Raw genomic sequence first — 20,295 nt, 5'->3', positions numbered from 1 at the left:
AGACTAATAAATAATATTATTTAATAAATAATAACTGGCTCACCATTTGGCAAAATCAAGTAGAGCCTTCCTTATTATACAAAACAAATTTCAGATGAATTAAATATTTACATGTAAAAATGTTAAACCACAAATTACTGAAGAAATTGTTTGAATTGGAGAAAAATTTCATAAACATGTCACCATAGGCAAATACCATGAAGAGAATCTGCTCATATACTTAACTACACAAAACTCAAATAGCAAAATGGCCAAAAAAAATCACAAATGAAGTTCAAGGTATATGATAACTGAGGAAAACATTTGCAACATATATGACAATGGGTATTTTTCATATATAAATATTTCTCAGAAAATAATAACAAAAATTGGAACACCCCGATAAAAAAGCAAAGAATATAAACAGGAATTTAACACAAGAAAAATTTTTAAAACTCACTGGCAATTAAATGTATAAAGTAATGTTGCCATATCTCTTTTCACCTATAGGACTGGTAAAAATTTTAAGTCATTGTAATGACTGGAGTTGGTGTGCATGTGGGAAAAAGTCACTCTCATACATTGCTACTGGATATGTAAATTAGCATGACATTTTTAAGTGACATGGATCAAACAAATATCAAAACTTTTCATGTGTATGTGCTTTGGCTCATAAATGCTCTTTGAGGAATTTATACTAAAGAAATAATAATAACAGAAGTTGTCATAGGCCAGAGGTCAACATCCTTTTTTTGTAAAAGGACAAACAGTAAATATTTTAGGCTGTGGCACATACATTCTCTGCTGGCACTACTCAACTCTACCAATATGGCATTCATATGCTTTGTCTCTGTGTCCCCACCCCAAATCTCATCTCAAATCCCCACATGTCAAGGGAGAGACCTGATTGGGGTGGTTTCCCCCAGACTGTTCTTGTGATCCTGAGTTCTCACAAGATCTGATGGTTTTATAAGGGGGCATTTCCCCCTTTGTGCTCTCTCTTTTTCTCTCTCCTACCACCACGTAAGACATGCTTGCTTTCCCTTCCACCATGATTGTAAGTTTCCTGATGCCTCCCCAGCCATGTGGAACTGTGAGTCAATTAAACCCTTTTTCTTTATAAATTACCCAGTCTCAGGCAGTTCTTTATAGCAATGTGAGAATGGACTAATACAGGCATCAGAGAAGCCATAGACAACATGTAAATGATGGGCATGGCTGTGTTCCAATCACACTTCATTTCAAAAATGGGCAGGCAGCCGGCCAGAGCCAGCCCATGTGCCATAATTTGCTGACCCCTGCCATGGATGCTGTTCACGTCTGCCTTGTTTATTGCATTGACAAAGAAGAAAACAGCCTGATGTTCTTTAACAGGGAATTCGTTAAGTAACACGAAGTTCTCTGCAGCAGTAAAAAACAGGCTTTAGCTCAGGGTTTCAGGACTTCAGCATGACTGACCCTGCTGTCAGCCTCCCTGTGTCCCTGTGCTCCCCTCCAAGAGCCCTCAGAGTTAAGCACACAGGAATTGCTTTTTCTTCACTTCTCCATCAGAAACCAGCCTCTGCTCCCAAAGGCTGCCTCAGCCCTCTAGAGGACTCCTCCCTCCTCCACTGAATTCCATGAGCACTAAATATTGACCCTATTATTTGGCAGTTTGTCAAGCCCTGCCTTGAGTGATTGTCATTTTGATTTGGGGTTGTTTCACTTTTTTTATGTGTTTAGGTGTTGTCCCGCCAGCTAAACTGCCAGGCACAAGTTGTGTCTTGAAAGTCCATGGCAAGCATCCAGACACATTTTATGTTCAGTTAGAAAGGTAGCGATTATAGGATTAAGAATGTTGGTAGAACATCTAAATTGCCATGAGAAACATTAAAAAATACTAGTCAAAAGAAAATTGAGAATGTCTGGTTAACACATTGAAAGAGAACAGAGGAGACCACAAAGCAGCTTAGCCTTGAAAGACAGATGATTGAAGAGTCAGAACGGCATGGTGATTACAAATCACAGTTCCCCCACACACTAGACCTGCAACCTTAGACAAGCTTCATCCCCCCACACCCCGATTCAGTTTTCTCATCTGTAAATGGAGATTACTAGCAACGTCTACCTCCCTGCACTGAGGTAATAATTAGATGAGACAATACACATGAGGTACTTAGAACAGAGCTTGGCATATTGAAACCCTTCAGAAAATCGTAGCAGTTGTTACTAACATTGATAGTAGCAGTAATAGTAGTCATTGTAGTCATAGTATGAATAGAGAATAGGCCAAGCATTATCATTATAACAATATACGTACAAGGTGAAATATATATTAATAAAACAAAAATAATATAAATACTTTTTATGAAATGAGCATAACATTGAATCAAAACCCCCAAAAAAGATTGAACACAAAAAAAGACACGGATCAGTCTCCCTTATGAGTATTAACACAAACATTTTAACTAACGTGTTAGCACACTAAAACCAGCACCACATTCAATTAGTAAAACACCACAAGTGGTGATTATTCCAGGATGCAAGAATGGTTTGGGTTAAGGATGTCTATGAATGCACTGCATCGTATTAAAAAATCCAAAAGGGAAAACCATAAGCTCCTCACTATGGAGGCTGCAAGGGCATTTTACAAATTTAACATCCATTCTTGATATTTAAAAATAGAACTCTACAAAATTGGAATAGATGGATACTTGTTGAACATTATAAAATATTTCTTAATTCAAAACCCAGTGTCATGCTTAAAGAAATTCACTAGAAACATTTCCACTAGTGAGTGTCAGGAAAAATTCAAGAATGGCCATCATCACCACTATTATTTAACATTGTCCTGTAGGAACTACTAAACAATATATCCCCTTTCTAGTGTTCTAAAGGGGAACAGAAGAGGCAAATGATCACCTTTTGCACATATGTTCAATACTTAGAAAAGCAAAGAGAATAAAGAGCAAAAAAGCAAAGAGAATAAACTAAAAAACTACTTTAAATAATATGAGAAGCAAGATGGGGGGATTACAAAATTAACATGCAGAAAGCAATCGCTGTTGTGCATCCAAACAGTAGCTAGCTAGAAAATGTAATGTAAGAGACCATTTACAACAGCAACAATGCAAAGGTGAAATGCCCAGGAATAAGCTTAATGATAAATGTACATTCTACGTGAAGAAAAGCTTACAACACTCCTGAGGGATGCGAAGAAATGGAAAAGCATATCGTGCTCGTAGGTAGGAATGCTCACACCATGCATACCTTGACTCCTAAACATCATCTATAAACATAATATGATCCAAATGAAAATACCAATAGCATTATATTGGGGCATTGGCGGGGAGGAGGCAGGAAGGATGACCAAACTAAACTTTAAGTAGAAAGCAAATAACCAAGAATAACCAGTGGAATTCTGAAAATGAAGCATAGTGAGGAGGAACTAGCTTTGCCAGGTATGAAAACATATTCTTAGGAGCCCATTGGCACAGACAAAAGACTAAAAAGGCACATCAATGGAAAAGAACAGAAAATCAAGAAATAGACCCAAATACATACGGAAATTTATAATAAAGACAGCATCTCAAATGTGAAAGGAAAAAAGGAAATAAATCGTATAAGAAGAGCCAGGTTGTCATCTAAGAAAAAAGAAAATTAAATTCCCAAGTCTTTATACTTTACTTTGGAATGATTCCAAATGGATCAAACACTTACGTATAAACCACAACAAAACACAAAAGGACTAGAAGAAGCTAAGAAAGAAATATGTCATAACCTCAGAATGGGAAAGATCTTTCTAATTATGGTACAAACCCAGAAATCATAGCAGAAAAAAAAATTGATAAATTCAACCACACACACAAAATTGTTTTAATCCTACATGGAAACAATGACCCTGAGTAAGGGAAATGACAGATGACACCCTGAGAGAATTATTTGTGATGGGTATCACAGACAAGAGTCCTTTCTCCTAATATGTAAGGAACTCCTACAGCTCTACAAGAAAAAGAATAATAACCCAATACAAAAAACAGCAAAAGGATATGAATAGACAGTGCTCAGAAAAGAAAACTCAAATGAATTCGAAACATAAAAGATGTTCAACATATGAAAAGACGATCAACCTCACACATATAAGAGAAATGCAAATTAAAACTACACTGACAAACAAAATTGATCAACTGAACCTCAACAAAATGCAAAACTTTTGCACTTCAAAAGATACCATTAAGAAAATGAAAATACAAGTAACAGACTGGGAGAAAATATTTACAGAATACCTACCTGTTAAAGGACTTACAGCCAGAAAATACAAAGTACTCTTACACCTCAATAAGAAGACAAACAATTCAGTCAAAAAACAGGCAAAAGATTTGAACAGACAATTCACAAAGGAAGATGTATGGATGGCTAGTAAGAACATGAAAAGATGTTCAACATTATTCGTCATTAGGGTAATGAAAATTAAAATGGAAATGTAATGCTATTTCACACCCATAAGGATGGATACAAAAAAAAAGACAATTACAAATGCTGAAGATGTGGAGAAAAGGGAACCCTCATACACTGCTAGTGGGAATGTAAAATGTTGCCCCTTTGGAAAACATCATGCCAATTTCTTAAAAAGTTAAACATAAATTTACCAAAGGACCTAGCAGTTCTTTTCTTAGGACTCTATCCAAAAGAAATGAAAACATGTATCCACACAAAAACATTTGTACATGAATGTTCATAGCAGCATTACTCATAATTGCCAAAAATTTGAAACAACTTAAATACATATCAACTGGGGAATAGATAGGTAAAATATGGTATATCCATGCAACTTTATATTATTTGGCAATTAAAAAGGAACACACAACTGATACATGCTACAACATGGATGAACTTAAAGCATTATGCCATACTGAAACATTATGCAACGTGAAAGAAGCCAGACACGATGGACAATGTATTTTGTTATTCCATTTATATGAAATGTCTAGAAAAAGTAAACCTGTAGACACAGAAAGTGGATTAGTGCTTGCTTGGTGATGTGCTTTGGTTGTGTCCCCACCCAAATCTCAACTTGAATTGTAGTTCCCATGATGCCCATTTGTTGTGGGATGGACCTGTTAGGAGGTAATTGAATCATGCAGGCAGTGACCCTCATGCTGTTCTCATGACAGTGAGTTAGTTCTCACAAGATTTGATGACTTTATAAGGGGCTTTTCCCCCTTTGCTCGGCACTTTTCTCTCCTGTTGCCATGTGAAGAAGGACGTGTTTGCTTCCCCTTCTACCATGATTGTAAGTTTCCTGAGGCCTTCCCAGCCATGTGGAACTGTAAATCAAGTAAACCTCTTTACTTTATAAATTACTCAGTGTTGGGTATTTCTTCATACCAGCATGAAAATGGACTAATACACCTGGGAAGGAGAGAGAAAAGGGATTAGCAATTAATGGAAATGAGAGAATCTTATTGGGGTGATAGAAATGTTCTAAAACTGATTTGTGGTAGTGGAACACAACTTGATATACTTGCTGAAAAATTATTGAATTGCACACTTGAAATGGGTGAGTATATGATATGCTTCAATAAAATTATATTTTGAAAAGAGAAAACAGGCACCAGGCCAGATTTGGCCCTGAGGCCAAAAAAATGATGGCTGACTTAATAGCCAGTAAAGTGCACTTTTAACTTCGGAAGATTTTGCTCAAGTTGATGAGCAGGAGCAAAATAAATCCAATATTGGCTTCTTGAAAAAACAAAAGCGACTACATTTTCCACCCATGCAACTGGCAAACAAGATGCACTCTGACAACAAGCATATGGGGAAACAGGCCCTCTCCTACACTGCTGGCAGAAGGGTAAATTGACACAACCCATGGTGGGAAGTTTAACAGTATTACAAATGTGCGTACACTTGATCCAGCATTTCCACTTTAAGGAATTTATCCTGCAGATATGTTCACCACCTGCAAAATGATATTTGCATGCATTTATTCATGGCAACAATGTTAGTAGTAGCAGATTACTATTAGAAATAACCTCAGTCTTATTTGGTAGGGGAATGGCCAAATAAATTGTTACAATACACCTGTGAAAAATGAACTGTGAAGTTCCGTATGTGCCACTAAGGAAAGATGGCCAAGATATATTATTAGGTGAAAAATGCAGAACAAGAACAGTATGTATAATACGCTAACATTTGTATAAAATGACAAGTTGATATTTATAATGTGCATTTGTGTGTATACATGTGTACATCTCTGTGCACTTGGAAGAGTTTGCCATAACTGAAGAGTGCAGGTAAAATAAATTTTGTATTGGTTTAAAAAAGAGACAACTTCAATGACATATTACTTTTCACCTATACAATTGGCAAACATAACACAACAATGCCAGTGTGCTCTGTGTGTGTGTGTGTGTGTGTGTATGTATGTATGTATTATATGTATATAAAATGTCTTTAGAAGCATATGCAAAGTATTTGGGTTGACTTTTTAGCAAGTCTATTATGATCAGCCACACACTGGAAGTCACCACAAACCCCAGTGGCCTGCTTAGCCCAGGACTCCAGCAGACCCCTGCTGAGGAACTCAACAGCCCTGCTGAGGAACTCAAGACCACCACACAACCACCTGCAGCTTTCACCACAGAGGACCCCTCAGGGTTTGTTATCGTGAACCCCAACAGCATATTCTGCAGAGGATCCTACAGTTTTCATAGCTGAGGAAACCAACTGCCTGCACAGAAGCAGGGGACCCCCTTCAGCTTTCACCACTGAGGACACTGCATTTCTTTTCACCTTCACAGTCTCCAGGTGCCTGAGTCTCCTACCTGTCCCCCACTGGAGCCACCAAGAGCCACATGACTGCTCCTGCCACAGTGAGCACAGCCCACTGACCCACCCAAGTGGCCCTCATGTTCCCTAGGTGCCTAAATCACCACATCTCCTTGAAACCACCCCAGCTACTGCCTCCACAGGTTCTCTGGGCCAGGGACCCAGAGCAGCTACTGCATGCATGCCAGAAAACAGCCTTGGAGCCCCCTACCACAGACTCCAACCGCACCACTGCATGCACCCAAGGCTGACTCCTGTAGCCAGGCTATTGCAGTAGCTGCTAGCCTGGCCCCCACAACTAGATGAGCATAACCAGTTGGCCATGCCCTCCAGCAACTATCCCCACACTGTGCTTGTTCCCAAAGCTGGTCCCTGTAGCTACATGTGCATGCACCCCTCCAGCTCAGCCTAAAGCTGCCCATGCATGCAGATGGTGTTGATGGCCTACAGCTGGCCTCTGCAATTATGCATATGCAAGCTGCTGGCCCCCACTGCCACATGTGCACCTGCAGCTGGCCCCAGCCACAAAGGACTAAGCAGGTGCCAACATCACAGACTCCAGCTGCCTGAAATGGCAAGACTGAACGCTCCCCCAGATTTGGAGCCACCACATACCCCAACTTGGTACCTCACAACACCAGACCTGATGCTACAGTGCCCCCAGCATGCCTCTGTCCCCCCACCCTGCTGCCCACAGGTGAAGGTCTTTCCTTACCAAAGCCAGTCCATAAAGTCTAGAAGAGGTGACTACTTCTTGAAATTTGCAGACTCATTTATAAGACTATATGAAGAATCAGGGAAACATGATACCACCAACGGAACACAATAAACTTTCAGTAACTGACCCTAAAGAATTGGAGATCCATGAATTACATGACAGAGAATTCAAAATAAGTATTCTAAAGAAGCTCAGCAAATTACAAGACAATACAAATAAACTAGTTAATGAAGTCAGGAAAATAATAGCAGAACAAAATGAAAGAAGGATCTACAAGACAATCAGAAAGTAATAAAGTGACAGCAATAAGTTCTTCCTGTCAATAATTATCTCAAATGTAAATGAATTAAATTCTCCAATCAAAAGACATAGCATGGCTGAATGGATTTTTTTAAAATTACCCAACTATATGCTGCATACAAGAGATTAACTTTACTTTAAGGACACATATAGAATGAAGGTGAAGGGATAGAAAAAGATATTCCATGTAAATTGAATCCAAAAGAAAGCAGGGGTAACTATAATCATGTCAGACAAAATATACTTTAAGTCAAAAACTGTAAAAAGGGAAAATAAGATCATTATATAATTATAAAGAGATCAGTTCATCAATAGGATATAACAATTGCAAATGTATATGTACCAAACATCAGAGCATATAAATATGAAAAGCAAATATTAATAGATCTGAAGGGAGAGACAGATTATAATACAATAATAGTAGGGAATTTCAGTACCTTACTTTTGACAATGAACAGATCATTCAAACATAAAATCAATAAGGAAACAATGAACTTGAACTACACTTTAGACCAAATGGACTTAATAGACATATACAGAACATTTGATCCAACAGCAGCAGAATATACATTCCTTTCAAATGCACATAGAACATTCACCAGGACAAATCATATATTCAGCCACAAAACAAGCCTTAACAAATTTAGGAAGATCAAAATCATATGAAGTATATCTTTTCAGACTGCAATGGTGTGAAACCAGGAACAATAAAAGGAAAAATCTTTGAAATTTCACAAATAGATAGAAATTAACAACATGCTCCTAAACAACCAATGGATCAAAGAAGAAATTTAAAGGCACATTTTAAAATGTCTTGAAACCAATAAAAATGGAAACACAACATACTAAAACCTATGAGATGCAACAAAAGCAGTACTAAGAGGGAAATTTCTAGCAATAAATGCCTACACCATAAAAGAAGAAAGATCTCAAACAACCTAACATTATGCCTCAAGGAACTAGAAAAAGAAAAACAAACTATTATTAAGTACAAAATTAGCAGAGGAAAGAAATAAAGATAAGAACAAAAATAAATGAAATGGAGCCTCAAAAAAACAACAGAAAAGGTAAACTAAGAGTTGGTTTTGTGAAAGATAAAATTGACAGGCTGTTAACTAGACTAGGAGAGAAAAGAGTCACACAAATAAAATTAAAAATGAAAGAGGATACATTACAACTGATACCATAGAAATACAAAAGATCATGAGACTATTATGAATAATTATATACCAGCAAATTCATTAGCCTAGAAGAAATGGATAAATTATTATACAACAACAGGACTAATCATGAAAAAATAGAAAATCATCATGAGTAGAGAAATTGAATCAGTAATCAAAACCCTTCCAATAAAGAAAGGCCCAGGATAAAATGGCTTCTTGTGTGAATTCTACCAAACATGTAAAGAACTAATACCAATGCTTCTTAAATTCTTCTCAAAAGTTGAAGAGAAATAAATACTTCCAAATTCATTTATGAGGCCAGCATAAACCTAATACCAAAACCAGGCAAGATACTGAGAGAAAAGAAAATTATAAGCCAATGTTCATGATGAACATAGATGCAGAAACCCTCAACAAAATACTAGCAAACCAAATTCAAGAGCACATTAAAAGAATCATTCACCATGACCAAACAGGATTTATCCTTGGGACGCAAGAGTGGTTCAACCTATCCAAATCAATCAGTATAATATACCACATTAACAGAATGACGGATAAAAATCATATGATCATTTTAATAGATGCAGAAAAAGTATTTGGCAAAATTCAAAACTCTTTCATGATAAAAACTCAACAAATTATGCAGAGAAGGAACTTAACACGATAAAGACTATATACGGAAAGCCCACAGCTAAAATCATACTCAGTAGTGAAAATCTGAGTTTTTCCTCTAAGATCTGCACAACATAAGGATGCACACTCTTACCACTTTTATTCAACCTAGTACAGAAGTCCTAGCCAGAGCAATTAGGCAAGAATAAGAAATAGAAGGCATCCAAATAGGAAGGGAAGAAGTGAAATTGCCTGTTTTTGATCTTGCATATAGAAAAATCCAGAGGCCGGACACAGTGGCTCACGCCTGTAATCCCAGCACTTTGGGAGGCTGAAGTGGGAGGATCACTTTAGCACAGGTTTTCGAGAAGAGCCTGGGCAACATAGCAAGACCCTGTCTGTATTAAATTTTTAAAAATTTTGAAAAAGAAAAAGAAAACCCCAGAGACTCCACTAAAAATACTATTAGAACTGACAAACAAATTTAGTAAAGTTGCAAGATACAAAATCAGCATACAAAAGATCAGTAGCATTTCTATACACTAACAGTGAACTCTCTGAAAAAGAAATCAAGAAAACAATCCCATTTATAGTAACATTCTTTTAATTTAGGTATAAATTTAACCAAGGAGGTGAAGGATCTGTGTATTGAAACCTGCAAAACATGCAAAACATTGATGAAAGAATTTTAAGAGGACACAAATAAATAGAAAGATATCCTGTACTCATGAATTGGAAGAATTAATGTTGTAAAAATGAACATATTACCCAAAGTGATCTGTAGATTCAATGTAATGACTATCAAAATTTCAGTGACACTTTTTCACAGAAATAGAAAAAGCAATTCTAAAATTTATATGGAACCACGAAACACCTCAAATATCCAATGAAATCTTGGGCTAAAAGAACAAAGCTAGAGACATCACACTTCCTGATTTCCAAATATATTACAAAGCTACAGAAAGCAAAACAGCATGATACTGGCATAAAAACAGACATAAAGATCAGTGGAACAGAAGAGAGAGCCCAGAAATAAATCCACACACTACAGCAAATTGATTTTCAACAAAGGTGTCAAGAACACACAATGGAAGGATAAGTCTCTTTGATAAATGGTGTGAGAAAACTATATATCCACATGCAGAACAAGGAAATTGAACCCTTATCTCACACCATATACACAAATCAACTCAAAATGAGTGAAAGCCATGAACAAAAGACCAGAAGCTATAAAACTACTGTAAGAAAACATAGGGGAAATCTCCATGACATTGATCTGGGCAGTGATTTTCTAGATATGACCCCAAAAGCACAGGCAACAAAAGTAAAAATAGATAAATGGGATTGCACCAAACTAAAAAACTTCTGCACAGCAAGGAAACAAAAGAGAAGAGTCAACCTATGAATTGGGAGAAAATATTTGCAAACCATACATCTGATAAGGCGTTAATTTCCAAAATATGTAAAGAATTTAAAGACTGCTATAGCAAGAAAACAACCTAATTTAAAATTGGCAAAGGACACGAATAGACATTTCTCAAAAGAAGACATACAAATGGTCAACATGTATATGGAAAAATGCGAACACAACAGACATATGCAAATTAAACAATGAGATATTACCTCACACTTAGGATGGCTGTTATCAAAAAGACAAAAGACAACAAATGTTGGCAAGGATGTGAGAGAAGGGGACCCTTGTACACTGTTGGTGGGAATGTAAATTAACACAGCCATTATGGAAAACAGTGTGGAAGTTCCTCAAAAACTGAAAAATAGAACTATATGATCCAGCAATCCCACTACTGAGTATGTATCCAAAGGAAATGAAATCAGTGTGTCAAAGAGATGTCTGCACTACCATGTTCATTGCAGCATCGCTCACAAAAGCCAAGATGTGGAAGCAACCTCAGTGTTCTTCAATAGATGAACGGATAAACATAATGTATCATATATACCCAATGGAACACTATTCAGCTTTAAAAAAGAAGGAAATTTCTGTCATTTGTGGCAACATGCATGAACCCGGAGGACATTATGCTAAGTGAAATAAGCCAGGCACAGAAAGACAAATACTGCATGATCTCACTTATAAATAAAATCTAAAAAAACAATTTAACTTACAGAAGCAGAGAGTAGAATAGTGATTACCAAGGGTGGGAGGGGAAGATCAGGGAATGGAGAGATGTTGGTCAAAGGGTACAGAGTTTCCATTAGACAGGAGGAAAAAGTTCTGGAGATGTATTGTCCAGCATGATGACTATAATTAACAATATTATATTGTATATTTTTAATTGCTAAGAGAATAGATTGTAAATGTTCTCATCACACACAAAAAAATGCTAAGTATGTAAGGTGATGGACATGTTAGTTAGCTTGACTTAGTCATTCCACAATGTGTACATGTATCAAAACATCATGTTGTATACTGTATATATATTAAATTTTTGTCAATTATGCCTTAATAAAAAATAAAAATAAAAAGAGAAAGTGGATCTTCTTGGCTAGTTAACAGTATGGGGAGGAAACCTTTCACTGTATTTCTGTATAATTACTCTTTCATAACTTTTGAATTGTGAACCATGAAAATGTAATACTCAAAAATTGAAACTAATAAACTATAAAAGGAGAGAGATGAAATAAACCATATAATTGGTAAGACTTTAAAAGGCTTAACTGATAAGGCCACAGTGAAATGTATACTCCACAAATAAGGATTTCATCTTTTCAGCTGCTCATAATTATATATCAGACTATTTTTTTTAAGTCTTTACATTTCTGAAAGTTTTTTTTTTTACACTTTAAGTTTTAGGGTACATGTGCACAACATGCAGGTTAGTTACATATGTATACATTTGCCATGTTGGTGTGCTGCACCCAGTAACTCGTCATTTAACATTAGGTATATCTCCAAATGCTATCCCTCCCCCCTCCCCCCATCCCACAACAGGCCCCGGTGTGTGATGTTCCCCTTCCTGTGTCCATGTGTTCTCATTGTTCAATTCCCACCTATGAGTGAGAATATGCGGTGTTTGGTTTTTTGTTCTTGTGATAGTTTACTGAGAATGATGATTTCCAATTTCATCCATGTCCCTACAAAGGACATGAACTCATCATTTTTTATGGCTGCATAGTATTCCATGGTGTATATGTACCACATTTTCTTAATCTAGTCTATCATTGTTGGACATTTGGGTTGGTTCCAAGTCTTTGCTATTGTGAATAATGCCGCAATAAACATACATGTGCATGTGTCTTTATAGCAGCATGATTTATAATCCTTTGGGTATATACCCAGTAATGGGATGGCTGGGTCAAATGGTATTTCTAGTTCTAGATCCCTGAGGAATCACCACACTGACTTCCACAATGGTTGAACTAGTTTACAGTCCCACCAACAGTGTAAAAGTGTTCCTATTTCTCCACATCCTCTCCAGCACCTGTTGTTTCCTGACTTTTTAATGATCGCCATTCTAACTGGTGTGAGATGGTATCTCATTGTGGTTTTGATTTGCATTTCTCAGATGGCCAGTGATGGTGAGCATGTTTTCGTGTGTTTTTTGGCTGCATAAATGTCTTCTTTTGAGAAGTGTCTGTTCATATCCTTTGCCCACTTGTTGATGGTGTTGTTTTTTTTTTCTTGTAAATTTGTTTGAGTTCATTGTAGATTCTGGATATTAGCCCTTTGTCAGATGAGTAGATTGCAAAAATTTTCTCCCATTCTGTAGGTTGCCTGTTCACTCTGATGGTAGTTTCTTTTGCTGTGCAGAAGCTCTTTAGTTTAATTAGATCCCATTTGTCATTTTTGGCTTTGGTTGCCATTGCTTTTGGTGTTTTTAGACATGAAGTCCTTGCCCATGCCTATGTCCTGAATGGTATTGCCTAGGTTTTCTTCTAGGGTTTTTATGGTTTTAGGTCTAACGTTTAAGTCTTTAATCCATCTTGAATTGATTTTTGTATAAGGTGTAAGGAAGGGATCCAGTTTCAGCTTTCTACATATGGCTAGCCAGTTTTCCCAGCACCATTTATTAAATAGGGAATCCTTTCCCCATTGCTTGTTTTTTCAGATTTCTCAAAGATCAGATGGTTGTAGATATGCGGCATTATTTCTGAGGGCTCTGTTCTGTTCCACTGGTCTATGTCTCTGTTTTGGTACCAGTACCAAGCTGTTTTGGTTACTGTAGCCTTGTAGTATAGTTTGAAGTCAGGTAGTGTGGTGCCTCCAGCTTTGTTCTTTTGGCTTAGGATTGACTTGGCAATGCGAGCTCCTTTTTGGTTCCATATGAACTTTAAAGTAGTTTTTTCTAATTCTGTGAAGAAAGTCATTGGTAGCTTGATGGGGACGACATTGAATCTATAAATTACCTTGGGCAGTATGGCCATTTTCACAATATTGATTCTTCCTACCCATGAGCATGGAATGTTCTTCCATTTGTTTGTATCCTCTTTTATTTCATTGAGCAGTGGTTTGTAGTTCTCCTTGAAGAGGTCCTTCACGTCCCTTGTAAGTTGGATTCCTAGATATTTTATTCTCTTTGAAGCAATTGTGAATGGGAGTTCACTCATGATTTGGCTCTCTGTTTGTTATTGGTGTATAAGAATGCTTGTGATTTTTGCACATTGATTTTGTATCCTGACACTTTGCTGAAGTTGCCTATCAGCTTAAGGAGATTTGGGGCTGAGATGATGGGGTTTTCTAGATATACAATCATGTCATCTGCAAACAGGGACAATTTGACTTCCTCTTTTCCTAATTGAATACCCTTTATTTCCTTCTCCTGCCTGATTGCCCTGGCCAGAACTTCCAATACTATGTTGAATAGGAGTGGTGAGAGAGGGTATCCCTGTTTTGTGCCCGTTTTCAAAGGGAATGCTTCCAGTTTTTGCTCATTCAGTATGATATTGGCTGTGGGTTTGTCATAGATAGCTCTTATTATTTTGAGATACATCCCATCGATACCTAATTTATTGAGAGTTTTTAGCATGAGCGTTGTTGAATTTTGTCAAAGGCCTTTTCTGCATCTATTGAGATAATCGTATGGTTTTTGTCGTTGGTTCTGTTTATATGCTGGATTATGTTTATTGATTTGCGTATGTTGAACCAGCCTTGCATCCCAGGGATGAAGCCCACTTGATCATGCTGGATAAGCTTTTTGATGTGCTGCTGGATTCGGTTTGCCAGTATTTTATTGAGGATTTTTACATCAATGTTCATCAAGGATATTGGTCTAAAATTCTCTTTTTTTGTTGTGTCTCTGCCAGGCTTTGGTATCAAGATAATGCTGGCCTCATAAAATGAGTTAGGGAGGATTCCCTCTTTTTCTATTGATTAGAATAGTTTCAGAAGGAATGGTACCAGCTCCTCCTTGTACCTCTGGTAGAATTCAGCTGTGAATCCATCTGGTCCTGGACTTTTTTTGGTTGGTAAGCTATTAATTATTGCCTCAATTTCAGAGCCTGTTATTCGTCTATTCAGAGATTCAACTTCTCCCTGATTTGGTCTTGGGAGGGTGTATGTGTCGAAGAATTTATCCATTTCTTCTAGATTTTCTAGTTTATTTGCGTAAAGGTGTTTATAGTATTCTCTGATGGTAGTTTGTATTTCTGTGGGGTCGGTGGTGATATCCCCTTTAACATTTTTTATTGCATCTATTTGATTCTTCTCTCTTTTCTTCTTTATTAGTCTTGCTAGCGGTCTATCAATTTAGTTGATCTTTTCAAAAAACGAGCTCGTGGATTCATTGATTTTTTGAAGGGTTTTTTGTGTCTCTATTTCCTTCAGTTCTGCTCTGATCTCAGTTATTTCTTGCCTGCTGCTAGCTTTTGAATGTGTTTGCTCTTGCTTCTCTAGTTCTTTTAATTGTGATGTTAGGGTGTCAATTTTAACTGAACAACCTGCTCCTGAATTACTACTGGGTACATAACAAAATGAAGGCAGAAATAAAGATGTTCTTTGAAACCGACAAGAACAAAGACACAACATACCAGAATCTCTGGGACACATTCAAAGCAATGTGTAGAGGGAAATTTATAGCACTAAATGCCCACAAGAGAAAGCAGAAAAGTTTTACAGTTTCTAAGGTCCAAACAATGTCTGTGTTACAAGTGCTCCAGTACAATGAAGACCTGGGCAGCCACACCTTGATTCTATGAGTCAAGGTGAGCCTTTGTCTGTTTTGTTTTGTTTTTTGAGGCAGGATCTCACTCTGTCACCCAGGCTGGAGGGCAGTGGCTGGATCATAGCTCACAGCAGCCTCTACCTTCCAGGCTCAGGTAATCCTCCCACCTCAGCCTCCCAGATAGCTGGGAATACAGGTGTGCACCACCACGCCTGGCTAATGTTTTGTATTTTTTTGTAGACATGGGGTTTCATCATGTTGCCTAGGCTGGTAAAAGATCATTTTTGCATGGCCAAATATGTTCACAACACATGCTTCACCTCTTGCCTTTCTCCACACTAGGATAAAACGATATTAGCCCTTGTCTCCCCACCCCCAATTTTTTAATTGCTCCATCTTCAAAGGCAACTGCTGTACTTAATTTGGAGTTTGTCATTCCCTTACATTCCTTTGTACTTGGACTACATGTGTATGTACCTGAGACTGGAGTATGGATTGTTGGTTTCACTCTGTGCATTTTGTACGATGGAGTAAGTTGACATGTGTTCTTATACATCGTGCCTCTTTTCTCCCTACATTATGAAATTCATCCTGGTTAAGCACGTGCTGAATCCCAGCTCAGCTACTCACTAGCTGTGTGTCCCTGGCTGGGATACTGCACTGTATGTGTCCCAGTTCCCTCATCCATAAAACAGGGCAACAACAGCAACCCCCATGCGTCTGGTGTAGCAGCAAAGGAGTCTGTCTCTGTGAGGCTCCCAGAAGCATGCCTGGCGGATCCTAAGTGCTATGTATGGAGATGCTGGCTCCATTTTAGAGCTGAGGAAACTGAGTCTCAGAGAGCTTATGCAGCTTGTCTTGGCCACATGACAAGTCATGAGCAGAGCCTTGGGGGCCAAACAGGAAGCGTGTCCTGTCATTGTCACCTTTATATCTCCTGGAATTCACAGCTCTCTGTGGCAGTGAGTGAATGCTCAGTGAACACTGTTGTATTGAACTGAATTATATGTTTTTTTTAACAAATCTATAATAATTGTCCAGTGGTGCTTTTTGTCCAATTGTCCACTGGATACTTTTTAACAAATATTTTATAATTTAGGCGGATAAAAGGTCTTTTGTCACTGTAGGGGATATAAATTAAATCACTGGTGAAAGAAACCAACTCATGAAAATGAAAGTTATTGCAAGAGTGGCTGTTGCCATTGGAGCCTAGCAGGAAGCAGTGGCATCCTCCCCCTGGATTTTGACGAGCTGTGGGCAGGGCTGGCACATCAGCTGTTGCTGAGACGTTGAGGAAGCTATGACCTCCCCTAGAGTTTGTGGAACCTCCAGGAGCTGGAGTGGGTGGAATTAGGGAAGGAACTGGGCTCAGAAATGTCGAGACTCTCTCTCCATCTACACTGAGGCTGCTGCCCCCTGTTCATGAATCCAGCTAAGGGTAGATGGTAGGCAGGAGCCCCACCATGCCCCAGAAGGGGTCGGCCTGCAGGGTCCAGGGCCAGGCAGAGAGATGATACTGACCAGCACAAAAACTTCCTTTCAGACAGGGAAAACAGTCCTCCTCTTGATAGGGATCTATGAAAATGGTATGATTATTTTGGTTTTCACTAGGTTATTGAGGATATCATTGCAAACCAAGAGGAAGAAGAAAAAAACAAAAAGAAGAAGAAGAAAAAGGAAAAACAACCCAAGAAAGCCAAAAAACAAAAGAAAGGAACAAAGGAGAAAAATAAGGTAAAATATTTGTAAGAAATTTTAGAAATTTGATTTCATTTTCTTTTTATTGACTTCTTTGCTTTGGGTCAATGAGATATTTACAAATCTGTTGGGAGTGCAGCCGTTTGTTTCCTAGAGAAACCATGTTATCTACCAACAGGTTTTCAGTTTTTAAATATTGATCGGCAATCCATTGCCACATTTTCTATAACTTGTAAGTATCAATTAGGATCAATCGTGGTTTCAACAACTCAGATACCTCACATGTTTTTTCACGTACGTGATAGCTTTGAGTTTTCCTTCCTCAAAATAAATTATCCCATTTGTCTTTCCTCAATGGTAGAGAGAAGTAAAAATGCTTAACAAACCAAGTAAACACTGGAAAGTCAAAATAATCATACTAATTTAACCAAAATGTGTTCATTCAAATTTATCATCTAGCACTGACATCTGGATATATTTTAACAGAAGTATTTTTTACCAAAGGAAATCAGAGTTCACACAGTGTCACATTGGACCCGTCCTTCCATCGTGTAGGGGGGTTGGAAGCGGAGGTGGGATGAACTTGCCAATAACTGGGGGGGTCTTCATGGTGAAGCCTGCAGGAGAAGTGCACTCTTAGGGCCCATATGCTTTCAGCATAAACTCTTTCTATGAGAAACGGATCTCAGGCTTGAAGATGGCCTCATCCTAAAACATGACTATGTTTGAAGTAGAGTGTGTTGCAGTCAGATACCACTTCATGGCTGACCAAAATCCGGTCGGAATCAGCTCTGAAGAGTGGATTCTTAAAGACATTTATGCAGCCAACAAACATATGAAAAGAAGCTCATTATCACTGGTCATTAGAGAAATGCAAATCAAAACCACAATGAGATACTATCTCACGCCAATTAGAATGGTGATTATTAAAAAGTCTGGAAACAACAGAAGCTGGCAAGGCTGTGGAGAAATAGGAACACTTTTACACTGTTGGTGAGAGTGTAAATTAGTTCAACCATTGTGGAAGACAGTGTGGCGATTCCTCAAGGACCTAGAACCAGAAATACCATTTGACCCAGCAATCCCATTACTGGTATATACCCAAAGGATTATAAATCATTCTATAAAGACACATGCACACGTATGTTTATTGCAGCACTATTTACAATAGCAAAGACTTGGAACCAACCCTAATGCCCATCAATGATAGACTGGATAAAGAAAATGTGGCACATATACACCATGGAATACTATGCAGCCATAAAAAAGAATGAGTTCATGTCCTTTGCAGGGACATGGATGAAGCTGAAAACTATCATCCTCAGCAAACTAACACAGGAACAGAAAACCAAACACCTCATGTTCTCACTCATAAGTGGGAGTTGAACAATGAGAACACATGGGCACAGGGAGGGGAACATCACACACAGAGGCCTGTTGGGGGATGGGGGGCAAGGGGAGAGAGAGCATTAGGACAAATACCTAGTGCATTCGGGGCTTAAAACCTAGATGACGGGTTGATAGGTGCAGTAAACCACCATGGCACATGTTTACCTATGTAACAAACCTGTACGTTCTGCACATGTATCCCAGAACTTAAAGTAATACTAAAAAAATAAAAAAGATCATGATCCTGCTGTGACTCCAGACTGCATCAGCTCTTCAGAGTGGATTGGTAGAGGTTATGATCCACAGTGACTGTTGAGAGGCAGTGACCCAGCTCCAGCTCAGACAGCCACAGTCGTGCTCCTCATGTTACAAGGATGGTTCTGACCAGCACACAGACTCGCAAACTTCTGTGTGGGAGGAGCAGCTCCGAGGGTCTGGCAGACTGTGTCTGGGAACCCTGGTGCCAGGTCACAGTGAGAGAGAAAAGGGATAGCCTGTGCAGTCAAGCAAGACGAGCTACTGGAGTTAGAAGTTACGAGCAAGGGAGAAAGGGTAATGGTAAACATAAAATCACAGCACCCAAATCTGGCACGATGTAGGCAATGGTAACAAAAGCCAACATTTTGGCTGGGCATGGTGGCTCACGCCTGTAATCCCAGCACTTTGGGAGGCCGAGGCAGGCAGATCACCTGAGGTCAGGAGTTCGAGACCAGCCTAGCCAACATGGTGAAACCCCATCTCTACTAAAAATACATACCTGCAATCCCAGCACTTTGGGAGGCCAAGGCAGGCAGATCACCTGAGGTCAGGAGTTCAAGACCAGCTTGACCAATATGGTGAAACCCCATCTCTACAAAAATACAAAAATGAGCCAGGCGTTGTGGCGGGTGCCTGTAATCCCAGCAACTCAGGAGGCTGAGGCAGGAGAATTGCTTGAACCCAGGAGGCGGAGGTTGCAGTAAGCCAATAATGTGCCACTGCACTCCAGCCTGAGTGATAGAGTAAGACTCTGTCGCAAAATTATATATATATATAATATATAATATATATATATAATATATATTATATATTATATATATATTATATATATTATATATATTATATATATATTATATATTATATATATAATATATAATATATATATATATATAAAAAGGTAAATAAATAAATAAAAGCAAACATTGTGTTCAAAGCTCCGGGCATGACTGCGGCTGGCCGACTGAAGGCAGTGGTTCCTTTCACATGCTCGGCTCCTGCACTGTGACCCGCAGTGGTTCTTCCATCTGCCTCCATTTGTCTTCATCCCTTTCTTTAACCACGTTCCACTGATTTCACTGAATGAACAAAAGAAGAGACCCCTTACTGCTCATTTGGGGCACAACCCAATTCACTGGCAGTAGATGCTGAGTTGGGCCCCTTGGATACCCCTTTCAGGACCAAGGCACACAAGCACCTGGCTCCCCACATGACAGTGCTGACACTCACAGCTAAATCCCACCCCAGGAAT

The 20,295-nt window shown here is 38.4% G+C and overlaps 1 protein-coding gene across 4 annotated transcripts in view; it reads left to right on the top strand.

The window, feature by feature from the left end:
* The window catches only part of IQCA1 (IQ motif containing with AAA domain 1), a 180,046-nt gene that overhangs the window by 70,967 nt on the left and 88,784 nt on the right, over positions 1-20,295 (top strand). For all 4 annotated transcript variants that reach the window (XR_010129730.1, XR_010129729.1, XM_055380635.1 and 1 more), the window contains exon 8: positions 17,313-17,435. Coding sequence is in view for 2 of the 4 variants with exons in the window: in XM_055380635.1 (XP_055236610.1) it covers positions 17,313-17,435 (123 nt within the window). In the remaining 2 variants the exon portion in view is untranslated. The remainder of the gene's footprint in view (positions 1-17,312; positions 17,436-20,295) is intronic.

This window comes from Gorilla gorilla, chromosome 11 (assembly GCF_029281585.2).
Source record: "Gorilla gorilla gorilla isolate KB3781 chromosome 11, NHGRI_mGorGor1-v2.1_pri, whole genome shotgun sequence".
In the NCBI taxonomy this organism is placed as follows: Eukaryota; Metazoa; Chordata; class Mammalia; order Primates; family Hominidae; genus Gorilla; species Gorilla gorilla.
Note: the sequence above shows the minus strand (reverse complement) of the source record. Positions and strands in the feature narration are given on the sequence as shown.